Raw genomic sequence first — 17,215 nt, 5'->3', positions numbered from 1 at the left:
TACTACTATTGCCGCCCGTGGTAGTATCAAGTCAGTGAGCTTTCTTGCTGTCTAAGTTTCTGGTTAATTATTTTTGGGAGCCGAGCTCCAAATCTGCGAGCAATATTCCAAAGAAGAACGAATCTGGGCCATGTAGAGATTAGAAGCTGTTGCGGAGTGTATAGCTTGTTGTTTTTGAAGAGGCTTCAAGTTTTTGTTATGCAACTTTAGCAAATTAAGCCACGTCAGTATGCTTGGACGTATTACTTCCAATCTCAACGCCCAACAAGCGAATTTGCGGCGATGATGATATTTTATGTGTAGGCAGGACCAAATCGTGAGCTGCAGTGCTAGTGTTCTTTGTAAAAACAACAGAATTGGTCTTTGCTGCATTAAACATCCAAATCCGAAAGATATTTCACGAAATAACATTGGAGGGGGAGAACCCGACCAGAAAATACCAAAGGTGACGAGAAACACCAAAAAAGTGACGTGTACAATATATTGAGACTGTGAGGGTGTCCTTTTGAATGACTTTGAATCGGCATATTATTCTGACTTACTAAGGCAGTTGCGTGACATAATTATCAAAAAAGGTGTGGCAAAATCAGTTAAAGTGTGCATTTGCTTCATGATAATGCTCCATTACAAACTGCTTCGCTTTCCAAGGGTACCGCACGTAAGATTCTGGACAAGTAGTAGAAGAAGTGCCTTTAAATTTGGAACAACAACTATTTGGCGGCACTCATTTGATTCTTCAGTGCCTAAACATATATCTGAACACTTAGAAGAAGACATTCAAGGACCAAACTTATCCCAAACTGTTGCTGATTTCAAGGTATGCCCAAAGAACCAAAATTATTTTTCCGGAATGAGTTAGATGATTTTGTAAGAAATCAAAATCTTATTTTTCCGAAGAAAATGGTATTAACTTCTGTTCAGATATCAATATATTCATTGGCAGCTCAAAACGTAGCTTGTAGGTATTCTATAGATCAAACTTTGCGTCTGTATTTGCGCTTACCTCATGGTAACCTCCAATGTGAGGTTAAAAGGTTGAATTGGATAAGGGCTCAAGAAGGATATACAAAAAGAGATCATGTCAGAGATAATAACTCAAAATTTGTTTTGTTTTGTCCCTCTATATATTCGTAAGATCGAAATTCAGATTTAATATCGATGATAGATCCGATTATTTCGAATGAGTCCATTCTTAGGAACAGTAGAAAGTGTGAAGTTGAAAACAGCGGCAAACAACAAAAACCTTTTAGTCAGAATTGGATTCGTAATTTTCCTCATGTTCAATTCATTAACCAGTTTATCTTCAACATTCTCTCCATACATATATATAGAGGTATTGTTATCGGATAGTGGGGTTCTCTCTTTAATATTTATGGAAAAATTTCAATTTCAAATGTTTGTTCTTTTCGAGATTGGAGGTCGTTTTGTTTAATCTCGACCAACAAACTTAACGTTTACTTTTCTTCACGTTTTCACATTTCACGATTCCTCTCTGAACTGAAATGAATTTATTAGGCATACGGAAACATAGTTTGAATAACGTTTTTGAAGGGAGAAAGTGATTAAGAACGAATCTGGGCGTTTTTACCGTATATTGAGCGCCGCTGAATTGTAGAACAAATTCCATATTTTGCAAACAATTTACTTTTTAGGAAAAGTCGGTTTTCGATTTTAAATGTTCGTTTTTATTAACCTGTTAATTTTTCTAAATTGGAATAGTCCTTCCCAGTCTTCAGTCTTTCTATCCTTTAGACAATTACACAGATCAGTATGGAATTTGTCAACAGATGACATAATGACATAACAGGTTTTTAAATACATTTTAAAATGAATGTACAGCTTGACCACTGTATATGTTTGTTGTTAATTTTTATTATTATAAGAATTCTCTGGAGCACCAATGGATTCTTCAATATCTCCTTTAGCTATTTTACTTTAATAGTTTCGATCATTATATACATTATTATTAGAAAAAGACAATGTTGAACGAAGGAGGAGCGGAGAAAATAAAATTTTAAATGACTGGCATAGAAAAAAAGATAAAAAATCCAATATTTTAGGAAAAAAAAACATTGAAATACTTTCATATAAAAATTCGTTCATATCTTTCGTAATGATTTTTTTATAATACATCTGACACTGACTTTGACGTAAGGCGAGAGAGTAATACAAAGTCCAACAGTTACTATCTTACTTTACCATATATAAAATCAAAACTTTCCGGAATATTTAACACAGTTTATGAAATTCCTTGATCAAATTGTCAAAGAAAATACATTGGTCAATCTAAGGGTTCACTCACCGATCAGATAACCTCTCACGAAAGTGATAGCAAATTATATCCGGAGAAATGTTTGTTTACCTCTCACGTTTTCTATGAAAGTCATTCTATGGATTATTTTGACTATAAAAATCTCCTTTTTTAAAAACAATCTACTCTAACCAATAAATGTTCAATGTCATGTATAATCTAGACCATGAATATTCAGACTCATTCATAATCACCTAACCTAATCTAACCTATAAAAATTCAATATCATTCATAATCTATTCAATTAAAATTTACAATCATTTGAATAGCAACCAGAATTTATGTCAAACGTCAATTTGAATACTATGAATTTGATAATTAGAAAAAAACACACTGCAAATCTCAATCAATTACTGTAAGTAATTTTTAATATTGTTATTGTTTTATACATATTTTTACATTGTACTTTGACCATTATTTCACTCCCCGAAAGCTCGAAATCCATATTATAAATATTAGGTGACATACGAGGTGCGTTCAATATATCAAAATATATAAAAACTACTTATCACTTCTTATATTATTTCGAACTTATTGTTTGCCGTTCTTCAAAGGAGAAAACAACTACTTTCATGACTACGGCGACGAATATAGAATTACATGGTTAATGGCACGCGATTGCAAGGACTTATCTTATCTGCATTTTAAAGTTATACCAATGTAGGAAATTATAGCTTTCCAAATTTTTAGTTTCGTGACGAACCCATTGTAAGAGCTTAAATTTTAGTTAGTTGTTTAAAACAGCGGTTCTTAACCTATGGGTCGCGCTGAGTCTAACCAAAAAAGTTAGTAAAACACCAAATAACAAGTAATACCAACACCTTCCTAATGCAAATTATTCCCTAATACAATGTTTCGGTTTTACCGCTCTTCGCGAATGGCCTTCCGGAAGTGACGTCCAATCTTCTAGGAGGTGTTGGTAATACTCACGCCATTGCCTTGCGTGCGCGCAGACTCAGTAAGCTCTCTGTCGAAAACTCGTTTCTGCGTATTGTGTGAATAACAGTGAAACGCATTTTAGAAACAAACTTTGTCTTATTATTAATAGTGGAGTGATCAAGCTGCAGTACGTATTGTAAAATTGTAATCACCCTAATAATGGCAAAACGTGAATACAAGGAAGCATTTTTAGAACTAGGTTTTACTTGCATTTATGATCGAGGAGTGACCAAACCGGAATGCGTGTTGTGCAGTGAAATATTAAGTAATGAATCGATGAAACCGAACAAACTTAAAAGACATTTTGATGCAAAATTAATGATATGTCATTTGATATTGAGAATCAACTTATTTCTCTGTAAAAATTGCTGGTTTATTTAGTATTCAACTGGATGAAACGACAGATGTAAGTAAAGATGTTCAACTCATGATTTACCTGCGGTATCCAGGTTTAACAGATATACAGGAGGACATTTTATTTTGCAAACCAATGTCAACAACGTGAAGATATTTTTCTTATGGTCGATTCGTTTTTTAAAGAAGAAGGATTAAATTGGAATCAGTGTTTCAAAATGTCAATTTTCAAAAAGTTATAAATAGATTTTAATTTGGTAAATCTCCGACTTAGAGGTGTGGAAGAGCCACTATTTTATCGAGTTACGTTTATATTTCCATCGTTATCTTTTGTTTTAAACTTTATATCGTAACCATGTCTATTGATATGAACTCGCTGATTGTTTCATTCTGAAAAATACCCTAGATAACAAGAACTAAATTAGAACCCTACAATAATAGTTATTTACAACTAATGAATGTTTTTCTAATGAATTTTTTCCAAAAAAATTAAGTTTAGCTTATATAAATTGAACAAAAATTGGCTTATTGATAATGCATTCAATGTTCACGTGAATTCCATTTGATTTTGGTATGTATCTCGTTCTAAACATTAAATGACGCATAGATTTTCTATGAACGACTAATGAATTAAAAATATCTCCTGGCTCTAGCTCGTACATTCGATTTGCGTGTGTTCTAAAAATCCATATTAACCCTCCTCGTATCGACTACATAAATCCGATATACATGAATGAGCACATATTTAGGCTATTTTAGATTCAGACTGAAAGGTATCTTTTGTGATATTCCATTTTTAAAACCCGACTGGAATGTTTGTTTAATTTTAGAACTAAAATTCTCTTTACTAATATCATAATTATTGAATTAAATATAACACCCTTAAATTGGAATTTCTGGAACCGTTGGTGATATTTATTCTGAACACACTGTATATACTTCCACTACACCAACACTAATAATTACACTGTCTGATATGAGCGTTTCGATAACCAAGTTATCGTCTTCAGAGACGCGCGTCAGAAAGTGTAATCGTGACTGTTGGTGTAGTGGTAGTATATACAGTGTGTTCAGTATAACACCATTACAGCTTTAAATGTACAGGATTATTCCAAATAATAGAAAATTTTCAGAAATTTGTAGTTATTAGTATAATTTCAAAATGGTGCAAATCCGTTATGTGCCTCAAACTCTAAAATTCCTTTCTAAATAAACATTTTTTAAACAAAATAGAAATATACGCAGGAAATTTATTATAAAAGATTAAGAAAACCCAAATATGCAAATGGAAAACCCAAAACATTGGTTGGTTGGACGTTGGTTGTGAAAACTGTAAACCACTAAGTGTTTGTCTATGTTTTCAATTAAAAAAATGTGTCTCCTGTCTGAATATAAACATTTATAACTGCAAAATCTTCTTTCCACATCACATCAACTGATGTTATGGGGAAGGTTCTATAATATTGCGGGATACAAAGCAATGGATCCAGTGCATTCTTCCTCTAAAATATTAGTTAAGAAATTGGAATCCACTATCCACACTTTTCTCAATCGCATTTTGGAAAAATTATGTGACCCATTTGCCTGTGACATTTTGAAAAGCTGCCTCAAATTGTTTCATAAGTTTCACACTTCGATTTATTAGCAAATTTGATTTTTCCATTTGTGTTATTGGTCTAGAAACAAAGCTAGAATTGGTTCTTGTAAACGAATTGTTTCATTTCCGTGTTTACAAATAATTGCTTAGCATCAGTAAGATATTTCTTTCTCTGGTAAAAGTTCTAGTTTGGTGATGGTATTCCTTCTTCTCAATCGGCTATAAATGCTTCTCCGTGAAATATCTTGGTTTCCAAAAATGCGGCTTAAGTATCGGTCCTAGAGAATTATAAATGCTTCTTCTTGATTTTAACTCATAAGACATTTTAATGCAACTGACATAACAAAGGACTTCTTCGTTTACAGAGCCATTTTGATTCCATATTCCATAATTTTTTGTCAATTTCAGGAGTTGGTTACGCGATTTGCCTGATAGACATCTACATGGGAATGTACTACAACACTATCATAGGTTGGGCTTTATACTATCTCATCGCTTCTTTCCAATCAGAATTACCTTGGACATCGTGCCGAAATGAGTGGAACACGCCATTCTGCAAACCAGTTACAGAACTTTTTCCGAACGTTTCCGCTTCAAGTCCAGCCAGAGAGTTTTTCGAGTCAGTATATTTTTATGTAAACAATCATTTTTTTTATGAATTTGGTTATAGTAGAACAAGTATCTCGTAACCAGGAGGAACTCCTAGTACGCAGAGAGAGAAAGAATTTGGCCAGGCTAGGATGGAATTAACCACAGTTGAGTAATTCGAGTGGTGCTTACCATGTAGAGATGTCTGCGGTTTTCATCTTAAACTTCTGTAGGTTGTAGTGTTCGAGAAACAAGTGCCTTGGTTGGTTGATTCCACGGGCAGTTTTTCAAAGGAAGGAGTCCAGGAAGATTGACATTCTGGACAAATACCGTAGGCTGTAGTTCTCGGGAAAACAGTCCCTTGGTAGCTGATCATATACGATTGCACTTCTCCAAAGGAAGGAGTCCCGATAAATTGAAAGATCTCAGCATTTGAGGACGAACTCATGAGCCACGGCTGCCTGTTGAGTAAGTCTTAAGTCTTGCAAAAACTGCTCCAGACGAGATTATGCTGGACAGCTCGGATAATATCGGTAAAACAGTATCGGGGTTGGATCTAAGCTGTCGAGCATCTTCAGGGTATGCTGCCATGCTCCAATATTTCAAAGATGGACGAATCTGGACGATTATATGGCTTTTCCAAGTTTCCAACCTCAACATCCAAAAACCAAATTTGAGATGATGGTAATATTTTATGTCCAGACATGACCAAATCCTGAGCTGCAATGCCAGCCTACTTTGTAAAAATAGCAACCTGAGTTTTGCCGCATTAAACTCAATCAAATTGCTTCCACTCTATTCCAGAATGTTTTCGAGATCGGTGCAGAAAAAACACCAGCGTTAACCCCAAACCTTTCTAAGGTGTGTCCATCGATAGCGATCTGGATGGATCTTTCGTTGAGAAAGCTACTGAACTAGTCGATAAGTGAGAACGACAAACCGTGCGATCTTAATTTATTTAGAAGATTGTCATCTCAAACCCTGTCAAAAACCTTCGATATGTCCAATACGATTGCTCTGGATTTTCTATATTTCTCTATAGCTTCAATCCATACGTTAGTGAGGATCTATGGCAATGGCTGGGACTAAAGCAATCGGATGATGGTTATTGGGAACCGTCTTTTTTGGTATGGGTTGAATCCAAGCAGTTTTCCAATCTGCAGGAAATAGACCTCTTTCATATGATAGAGAATTTACTGATTAAAAGGATGAAGGAATGATTTTTGGTTAGGTATAATATGCAGAAAGTTTTATACCAATGGAGACAAACTTGTACATTGCATAAAAAAGTGGAAATCGCCGATTGACAGAGTATCTTGGATCTTCTAAAGAAAGTCTTGTTGTGTGTTCGGTGGAATTATGATGGTTTAGTGTACTAAACATTCCAGATGGTATATAGTGGAGAGCTGATGCTAATGTATGAGGTTTTATTGGGGAAATATCCAGGTTCAAACTGAAGAAGCTGCGTGGAATAAGATCGAAGAACTTGAAGTTATTGAGCTTCTACCACATCTACCATTTGGTCTAAACCTTTCACCATAAGATTACTCTTTACTCAGATCTATCAGTGGGAAAAAAATGGTTTTACCAAGATTTCAAAGAGCTGAATGTTGGGTTAAAACCATAGAATACGATGGGGTGCGCTTCGAATAATAAGGCTTCCTTATTATATGATTATCTTATAAACAAAGCGTACATTTGAAACCGATATTATTTACGAGATACCCTCTACAATAAACCAAGTGTTCAATTCCAAGTTTTTTATAGTTAACTATATCAATTTCCGTATTTAAAAAGTGCTCTAATAGATCTTACTGGTTGCTCCTTTGATATGGTCGGCATGGATAAAAATATTTCAGTTTTCTAGGACACCCTGTAAACTATATAACAAAAATCTACTAACCATGCATTCTTTCATTTTAGGAGAGAAGTACTGGAGCAATATAAATCTGACGGCCTCAACAGAATGGGTCCTATCAAACCAGCTCTGGCCTTGTGTGTTTTTGCTGTATTCATTTTAGTTTATTTTTCTTTGTGGAAAGGAGTCAGGAGCACAGGAAAGGTAAATTATAATATATAGAACCCATTAATATTACGAATATTTAATTAAAAAACAGAACAATAGAAACTGTCAACAATAAACAATATTCCAACCGATCCGTAAACATACAAAAAGTTGTTGGATAAAGTTGAAAATTATCATGGATTCGTCTAATTTACAAAATATACGTTAACTTCAGAACCCACTGTATAATAAGTGTTTTATTTAAAATAAGTAGTCAGCAATATATCATTATCTTCATTTGAAATTATTTTTTTTTTTGCACATTTTTAAAGTTTAGACCTTCAAGGATATTTCCTTGAATGAATTTTTCAAAATTCTGATTATTTTCGGAGATACACTGAATTTTGTGACGTAACATATAAGCCTTCATACTATATATTCTATAAATTGTAAAAAAAGGGAACGAAGTCTTTGTCAGCTAGATTATGAGCGTTTTCGTTTTGGGATTGTGGCAAAATTAAACACCAAAATTACAAGATTTTTGGTTAACGTGTGGATTGGTGCCATTACCATGACCAATTAGTAGTTCCTCACTTTTTTGATAGTCCTGTCCCCTGATTTCAATCCGGTTGATTACCATATTTGGGGACGATCGAAGCCTCTACTAGTTTACGTAATTCAATACGGAAATCAACAATTCGGCGACAAAAATGTGAAGTTGGAGAGCTGGGTTCCATTTTGAGACTTTATTTTTATTTTCAGTTCTTATTTATGAAGCTTAATTACATAATTTTAGTTGTTACTGGTTACTGTTATTAGTTATATATTTCATAAATCCGCCTGTATATTAATAAAGAAGATGAGTTGACACTTTTTAGTAGCAGTACTCTACATATGGTAGAAGTTTGTTAAATTTCTCACGACTCACCCTGTATATAAATTCATTTTTAGGCTGTATGGATAACTGCTCTAGCTCCTTACGTGGTTCTAATTATCCTGTTGGCTCGGGGCGTATCACTACCTGGAGCAGCCGAAGGAATACGATACTATCTCACTCCGGAATGGGGCAAATTATATAATTCCAAGGTAACATAAAATCAAAATTACCAAAACGAATATTCAAAACGATCTAATCGAAACGTTTTAGGTATGGATAGATGCCGCTTCCCAAATATTCTTTTCTTTGGGTCCAGGTTTCGGAACTTTGTTGGCCTTATCCAGCTATAACAAATTCAACAACAACTGTTACAGGGATGCGATTTTAACCAGCAGTATCAATTGTTTGACTAGTTTCCTGGCTGGATTTGTCATTTTCTCCGTTTTGGGTTATATGGCACATGTCCAACATAAAAGTATTGAGCAAGTTGGATTGGAAGGTAAAAGAATTGTTTAGATATTACATTCATTACAGAAAAGACCATGACAGTCACAAGATATAGCTTTAACAACCGAAAGGAAGGTGCATCTAGACAGTCAGATGCAATCTGTTATATATCGACAGCTCAAAGATGTCTTGGCACTAAAACAAAAGAGATGGCGTTCCCTGTAAACCTCACTAATGGCGCTACAAGTGGAAATGAAGATGTGGAAGGAATCAAACGCAGAAAAATACATATAGTTCCATAGGTATCTTCATTAAATGGACTATATTCAGTGGGGATCAATAATTGAACCCATATTAGCTTCTACGTGTGTGCTATAAACATTTCAGATAGGATAGACTATCCAGCAAATAATTGAACTCTTGTGATGTTACAAAATCAGGATACTACATCACAGAATCAATATCGCCAACTGATTAACCTGATAATAATAAGACTGAAAGAGAAACTAGTTAAATCCATTACTAAACGCTTATCTAATCCCTTACACACTTATTTATTTAGACACAGCGTTTACTTGTCTATCCCGTTGTGTTCGAGATAACATCAGATTATTTACTGACTTCTTCGGCTTTATATACATTATATTCACATTCTACAATCTTCTTTCTTGGAAATTTCTTACCGTTAATAAATAGAATTAGGAATTGACTATAAAAACGAGTTACAACATACTGTAAATTAAACTTTGGATTCTATACACATAATACAACAGAACCGGCTTCACAGTCTATGTCAGTGGACGATTTCGTTTGCTTCTTATATTTATTATTTTTTCAGGACCTGGTTTGGTGTTTATAGTATATCCCGAAGCAATAGCGACAATGAGTGGCTCAGTATTTTGGTCAATCATATTTTTCCTGATGTTGATTACATTAGGTCTGGACAGTACTTTTGGAGGCTTGGAAGCTATGATAACGGCGTTGTGCGACGAGTACCCCAAAGCACTAGGAAGACATCGAGAAACATTCGTTGCAGTATTACTTTTTTGTATATACATTTGTGCCTTGCCGACAACTACTTATGTAAGTTCATTTCTTCACACTGTATATTAATGTACGATATATTGACATCCCACACGAATGTCCTTACTTATCATATTCTGATATTAAATTTGAACTACCAACATGTTTCAGCGGTTGTTTTGTGGTAGAAAATTGGACAAATACTTTAAATAATTGGGTTCACTGGGATAATGTCAATATGGTTTACCCCAGCCTGCTGAACTTGTTTCCCCTTCACCTTATAGTGAAATAAGATGCATTTGGCGGCGCCCAAAGGGTAATCCAGATAAAAAAATCTAGCCAGGGAGTCTGAAAGGACACCTAAGGATTTAAGAAGCTAGATCCGCCATTCATGGGTAAATTAGGATCTTCCAGAAGCATCTCTCTGGTATACAGATGGTTTCTAGTCTGTACCAAAATACATGCCTTCCATACTACTAGGAAAATAACTTATTGAGTTCAGATCAAGTTGGTAGTAATACACATAAGTGCCCAGTAGTGTTTGTAGAGAAACCTCTCTAGAAAGCATATTATCTCTGATAGCCAAGCAGCCTTGAAGGCTATTGAGTGCACTTTCAAGCTAGCATGGGTTGTAAACAAACACAAGTAATTCCAAAGTTGTTACCAGAGTATAGGAGGCAATGAGGAAACAACCTTGATGAAAATATATTTTAGATATAGGTGTAGATTAATTGCAAAACCATAACGAGACCCAAACAATCTAGGAACCAGAGAGTTTCCAACTTTTTTCCTCATGGACCGCTTCAACCAAAATGTAAATGTGAAATGTGCTTGAATCCCTATCGAGTATCTCCTTGGGATCTCTGGGAATTCACCTGGACCATTTTAGGATTCACTGATCTAACAATTGAAATCTACGAGGACAAATCAAAAATTTTGCTACACTAACCTTTATTTGATAACGCTAAATTAAATTTTTTTGATATTCAGGGAGGAGTATATTTAGTCAACATGTTAAATGTTTATGGACCGGGCTTAGCCATATTGTTCGTTGTATTCGTGGAGGCGGCAGGTGTTTGTTGGATATATGGTACGGATAATTTTGCCAGGGACATCGAAAAAATGATTGGACACAAACCAGGAATATTCTGGAGGATATGCTGGAAATACATAAGTCCTGTATTTATATTGGTAAGACTTATCATTTTATATTTCCAAAACTTCTTTCTTTCGTGCCGGGTGCTCTGGTTTAATACCAAATACTTTTGGTCCAAGTTTAAAAACATTTATAACGTTCCAGGATATTTGGTAACTGCATTATCATACAGGTGAAAAAATAACATCAAATTATATCTAGTCTTATTTAAATATTCACATCTTCTACGTTGAAAATTAGTTATGAAAGTTTTATTAATGTTAATTGTAAATAAAACAAAAAGTTTTCAGAGAATTATCTTAATATTTTTTACAATGGTAGAAGGATCTATGACAATTATGTGTGAAACAAAATATCGGCCAAATGCTAGCCACTGCTTCGGTGGCATACCTCTATTCCGATGGTCCATATTTTCGATGACTCTGAGACATAATTGAGGTTCAATGTCGTTAATGTGCCGAATTATCCCATCCTTCAGCTCTTGAATTGTTCTTGGCTTATTGACGCACATTTTTTCTTTCAAATATCCTCAAAGAAAGAAGTCCAACGGTGTCAAATCACATGATCGTGGCGGCCAATTAACATCGCCACGACGTGAGATGACACTACCATTGAATTTCTCGCGCAAAAGAGCCATTGTTCCGTTGGCTGTGTGGCAAGTGGAACCAGATATGGTCCAGGTCCATATCCTCAGTTTCTGGCCACAAGAAGTCCGTTATGATCTCGCGATAGCGGACACCATTCACGGTAACTGCTTGGCCGACCTCATTTTCGAATAAGTACGGCCCGATGATGCCAGTCAACCCATAAACCGCACCAAACAGTCACTCTTTGTGGATGCATCGACTTTTCACACTCGTCGCTGAAGATGATTTTCTTTGTAAAGTCACCATTCACTTCTGTCTGTTCGACCAACCATTCGGCGTATTGACGACGCTTGGAATGGTCAGTAGGCTTCAGCTCTTGAGTCAATTGAACCTTGAACCTGAGATGTTTAATTGTTGGACACGACGACGAGTCGCGAACAACAGCAATGTTTTCCGACGAACGAACGGGGCGAGCATGCATAGATGTTTTCACATTTCCTACAGACCCGGTTTGCTGAAATTTGCGCACAATTCTCCCGATTGTGGACACATTTGTTCGATGATCACGAAGAACACGAAATGCATTTTGATTTGAACGCCAATTTTCGTAAAAGGCTGCTCAATTGTGTACCTCTCTATGCTTGAATTTGTCAAATACTGAAACAAAGAATTGTCAAATTAAGTTGGCCAAAAAACTTGATGTTAAGGTACGACTCACAATTAACATCGTAGTTGGACTACCTTGGGACTCTAGAATATTCTCAAAGGTATTTAGAACAATTCGAAAACAACTTCATACAACGTTTTAGCATATTCGCTAGCTGCATAGTATTATAGGTAAAAGACAAGTTACGTGGAAAGAAGAATGGCCAATCTAACTTTGTTACTGCATTATCTTACTTGTAAAGAATAATAACCTAACTAATTTTTTTGAAAATCATTTTTGAATCTGCATTCTGTAAAATTTACAATGAGCAAAATGTTAAAAACTTTAAATAAGTTATCTAGTCGTACTTTATTTTCACTTAAAAATATAATACGATTTAGTGATAACTACACATCACCAAGACACTAAAATCTATTAAGCAGATCACATGAAAGATGCCTAAGCCTTCGCTGGGTGAAAGATCTCAATAAAGGTTGAGCCAATGCAATTGAGATGATTTTCAATGCGGTGAAAAGTGAAAATATTTTCGAATCGACAAACTCATACACAATTTTTTCAATTGTAATTATGTTTCTAAACAAATTGAAAACGAGAAAACGATACTGTAGATAATAACAATTAACTCTTCTATATTACAGATTATTTTCATCTTTTCTTTGTTAAGTCACGAAGAGATGTTGGGAACTGAATATCACTACCCAGATTGGAGTTTGCAAGTCGGTTATGTTTTGACAGCGTCATCTATCGTTTGTATTCCTTCTTATATATTATACAAGTTCGCTATTACTCCAGGAAATCTCCTACAGGTAAATTTTTTTTTGTCAATTAGTGGACGTCAAAAAATGTTTCATATTTTTAATTATATTAATTATCGGATTTGTTCAGACAAATGAGGTTATGTTTGTGCTTAGTATCATAAAAACTAGGAATCATGGACTTCCCTAAATGAGTAAATCTAATAGACGAATTCTCCCATTGACGAAGAAAAGACTGGGAGAAGTAATACCCTATTCAAATTTTTCAAAAAAAAAACACCATTAAACGAATCAAAAACCACTGCAGCTGAAGAATTTGGGGCTGAACTTCCGTAGGAGCAGACAGAAATACTTCTATCGAAATGAAGCTGGAAAAAAAAACTATTAGAAGTCAATCAGACATTTACTAAAGGACTGAGTTCTTGTATTCACGACCCAAACCTCTCAGAACGGAGAAAATTGGATGAAACCGGCAAGAATATGTCCCCTGAATCTAGATTCAGTCATACAGGAATTAAAAGAAAAGAAGAATGCTAGAAATGAACATGAACGCTTTTCATTAACTCAGAACTTTTTGTGGTTCAGCAAAATACTCCTATAAGAGTTTCAGAATAAGGAGGAAACCAAGAGGAGGACCCGATCACCCCAAGAAGTTCCCTTGGTACTTCGATAATGTAAAACCAACTAACACCTTACAGGACACCGTTTTTTTAAAGATGCAATTGATGAATTAGGCTCAATAGACACTGATAATTGTAAATTCTGTGGAAACAACGAAAAAAAATTGGTTCCATTGGTTTTTCAGGATATACCAAAAGATGTAAAGTGGAAGTAAGACAATGCTTTCTGATTTCCATGTTCAATTGGGTTGAGATGAGGCGATTTTGACGGTCTAATCATTACCTCCAGCACATTCATCCTTTCCAATTATCTCAAATAGTTTTTGCACAGCTTCGAGGAATGCTTGGGATCGTTTTCATGTATATAAATTTTCTGCGCTGTCCAGAACGTACTACATACTCTTATAATATTTTTATGTCTTTCTTTCTTCAAAATCCCTTCAATTTTTACTAGGCGTGCAGTCGCCTTTCCTCCAAAACATCCTCAAACCATCACCGAGCCTCTTATCTAAAATATATTTTGATGTCTTCTCTGCAAAGCAGTTTCTCTCAATCTCCTTTTCACTGTAGACGTTTACTGACCAATACAATACGTTTATCTTCAGCGGTTGTAGTTTTTCTAGGCTATCCTCCTATCGCCAAAGCTCCTGGTGGATGCATATTTTCTCACGTTGTAATTAATGCTATCTCGAGGTATTTTAATAGCAATGGTTCGGTTACTTTTGCCTAGACTATGAAAGCTTGCGATCAATGTCCTGGTTTCAACCGATGGTTTCGTGGTTTTACCAATTTTAAAACTTACAAGTCTGAATTTGCGAGAACGAAAACAATTCGTATCCGAACTTTACAAAAAGAGGTCTTGGTCCAAAAAGTACAAATCGCTGCACGTTCTTGCGTCTCACAAGGTGAACTGAGACTCATTAACACTGAAAAGAAAATTAATAATGAATGAAGAATAATCGATAAATCAGTTGGGAATTGCAAGCTGTAGCTTGTCGCACACATTGACAAAAAATAATCATGCGCTCGTATAAAGTAAACAAATAACTTTGATTATTATTTTTGGACCCCTCTTACCAATATGAAAGAGAAGTTTGTCAAAGTGTATTATATTTAGGGACGAACCGATACCATTGAGGTATCGAAACTTTTACTCGAATCTGTATTAGTAATCAAGTATCGATACTTAATCGATATCCATTGAAATGCATCGATGCTTACTCGTATCAAATCTTCTTCTTCTTTTTCTTCCTCTTTCAATAGGACCAAGTCCTGTTCAATCCTGTACCCTCTTCTTGGTCTTCCTGAGAAGCTGAACTCAAGCTCTCGTACCACCTCTTTGATGGTCTGCCTACAGATGTGCGTGTGTTCGGTCTTTGAGTTTTAGCCCACTTTGCCCATCTGTCTTCTGGTATTCTTTCTACGTATTAAATCAATTTCGGAAAATTTAGAGTAAAAACCGTAATAAATAACAAGAATTTATGAAAAAAATATTAATTTTTCCAAATGTTTGCCTTTTGCAAGATTTCTGGAAGCCGTTACTGTTGCGCCAGCATTGGAAAACAGCCTTTAGCAAGGTTCAAATATATGCGTTTATGTAGAGCTGGAAATACGGGTTTTAAATCATCCCATGCTTCTAATGGGTTGGTCTAAAATTGTCACCAGCGCTGCAAGTGTGTGTGTGTGTGCTAAATTAAATGAACCCAAACCTTTTTTACATTCAGCTTCACGTTAACTGCAATGTGTGACAATTGTTCTTCTTCTTCTTCTTCTTCATCGTACGTTAGGACTAAGTCATGTGTTTGCATCAATGGTTGCTTAGCTGCAGATGGGATTTTGAAGACCAGCTTTCATACTATATTGTAGGTGATCGGGCTGGTGGTCGAGATGTATTCGGTTTTTCTTCCTTTGTAATCTTTGCCTACCTGTCATCTGACATTTTGTCCGCGTGGTTTCTCCATTTCCTTCGCCGATTTCTCCCCCATCTCTCTACATCCTGGATGCCTTATTTTATTATTTCTCTAGTGGTCAAATAATTTGTGTCATATTTTTATTCCGCCAAAGTACACCGATGATATTAATGACGTCTTTGTTGTTTGAGTTTTCACTTCATTCTTTCTAGATATTTATGTTTGTTCAAACTTATACAGTAGCCTTTGTAAGTTGTCTTCGTCTTCTGAGATGATCACTGCTTCATCATCATTTTATATTATATTGTAATGTATAATGTACAAATTGATGGAATCTGTTTGAGATCGAATAAATTTCGAAAAACATGTATCTCTGTACTATATTTCACTAATATGTATCTTGCAGAGATGGAAAATGATTTGGCAGGCTGAACATTCATCTGAGAATAGTACGTTGACGTATTGTGGAGGTACAGAGGTGTGACCTGACGAAATATCAAATTCATATACAATCGAATGGTTAGTTTAAGTCTAGATTAATATTTGTAGATAACTTTGTTTATAGACGTAGATATTTTAAACTGTAAATCAATTTTTTTACTAGACGGAAGGACAAATATTTTTAACAATATAAAAATTATTTCATTCGGCATTTTAGTATCAATCAAAAACTGAAAAAACTCGCAAAATAACATAAATTTTATTTTATGTATCTAAAAAATTGTTCTTTCGAAAAATATTGATATACAAACGAAAATCTAGATATATATATATATATATATATATATATATATATATATATATATATATATATATATATATATATATATATAAATAACTGTTAGATGTGATATATGATTTGAGTGAGAACCAGGGCAAGGTACCAGCCATATCTTGTCCAAAAGTTCCTAATTTATTTTTTTAAATTTATTTGATTGTTAGATGTTGTATGAACTTAGTAGTATTAATCAAGAGGACCATACCTGTAATTATCTTTCGATGACATTCCAATGAAACAGTATAATTCAAAATTTTCAGCAGTTTCCCATTATAATATTTCAGGTACATTTATACCAACTGCTAATGAAAAAATCATAGACAAATAATACGCGAAGAGGAAATTTGTAAACAGCTACCTAACCTAACCTAACCTAACATCTGATCAAGTTATCGCGAGAATTACTAATTGGGCGACATCTGTTGATTTTTTTAAAAAACTTCAATAAAGGTGAACAACAAATCCAGAATACGAATTAATTTTGTTGTTTTGTAAACAATAGAAAGTATTATTTTAAATAGAAAAATAATATACCTGTTTGAAGTGCTTTTCTGAGTTAAAAACAACCACATACACATGAAAAAATACATTTCCAATCTTT

The 17,215-nt window shown here is 34.6% G+C and overlaps 1 protein-coding gene across 1 annotated transcript in view; it reads left to right on the top strand.

Moving 5' to 3' along the window:
- The window catches only part of LOC130448395 (sodium-dependent serotonin transporter), a 41,981-nt gene extending 25,466 nt beyond the window's left edge, over window positions 1–16,515 (top strand). Inside the window, exons 4-11 of the mRNA XM_056785760.1 lie at window positions 5,610–5,820; window positions 7,713–7,851; window positions 8,746–8,880; window positions 8,942–9,170; window positions 9,957–10,201; window positions 11,132–11,332; window positions 13,190–13,357; window positions 16,243–16,515. Coding sequence (XP_056641738.1) covers window positions 5,610–5,820; window positions 7,713–7,851; window positions 8,746–8,880; window positions 8,942–9,170; window positions 9,957–10,201; window positions 11,132–11,332; window positions 13,190–13,357; window positions 16,243–16,320 — 1,406 coding nt within the window. The 3' untranslated portion in view covers window positions 16,321–16,515. The remainder of the gene's footprint in view (window positions 1–5,609; window positions 5,821–7,712; window positions 7,852–8,745; window positions 8,881–8,941; window positions 9,171–9,956; window positions 10,202–11,131; window positions 11,333–13,189; window positions 13,358–16,242) is intronic.
- The last annotated feature ends 700 nt before the right edge of the window (window positions 16,516–17,215 follow it).

Source organism: Diorhabda sublineata, chromosome 8 (genome assembly GCF_026230105.1).
Source record: "Diorhabda sublineata isolate icDioSubl1.1 chromosome 8, icDioSubl1.1, whole genome shotgun sequence".
Taxonomy (NCBI): Eukaryota; Metazoa; Arthropoda; class Insecta; order Coleoptera; family Chrysomelidae; genus Diorhabda; species Diorhabda sublineata.
This window is presented reverse-complemented; position numbering and strand designations above follow the sequence as displayed.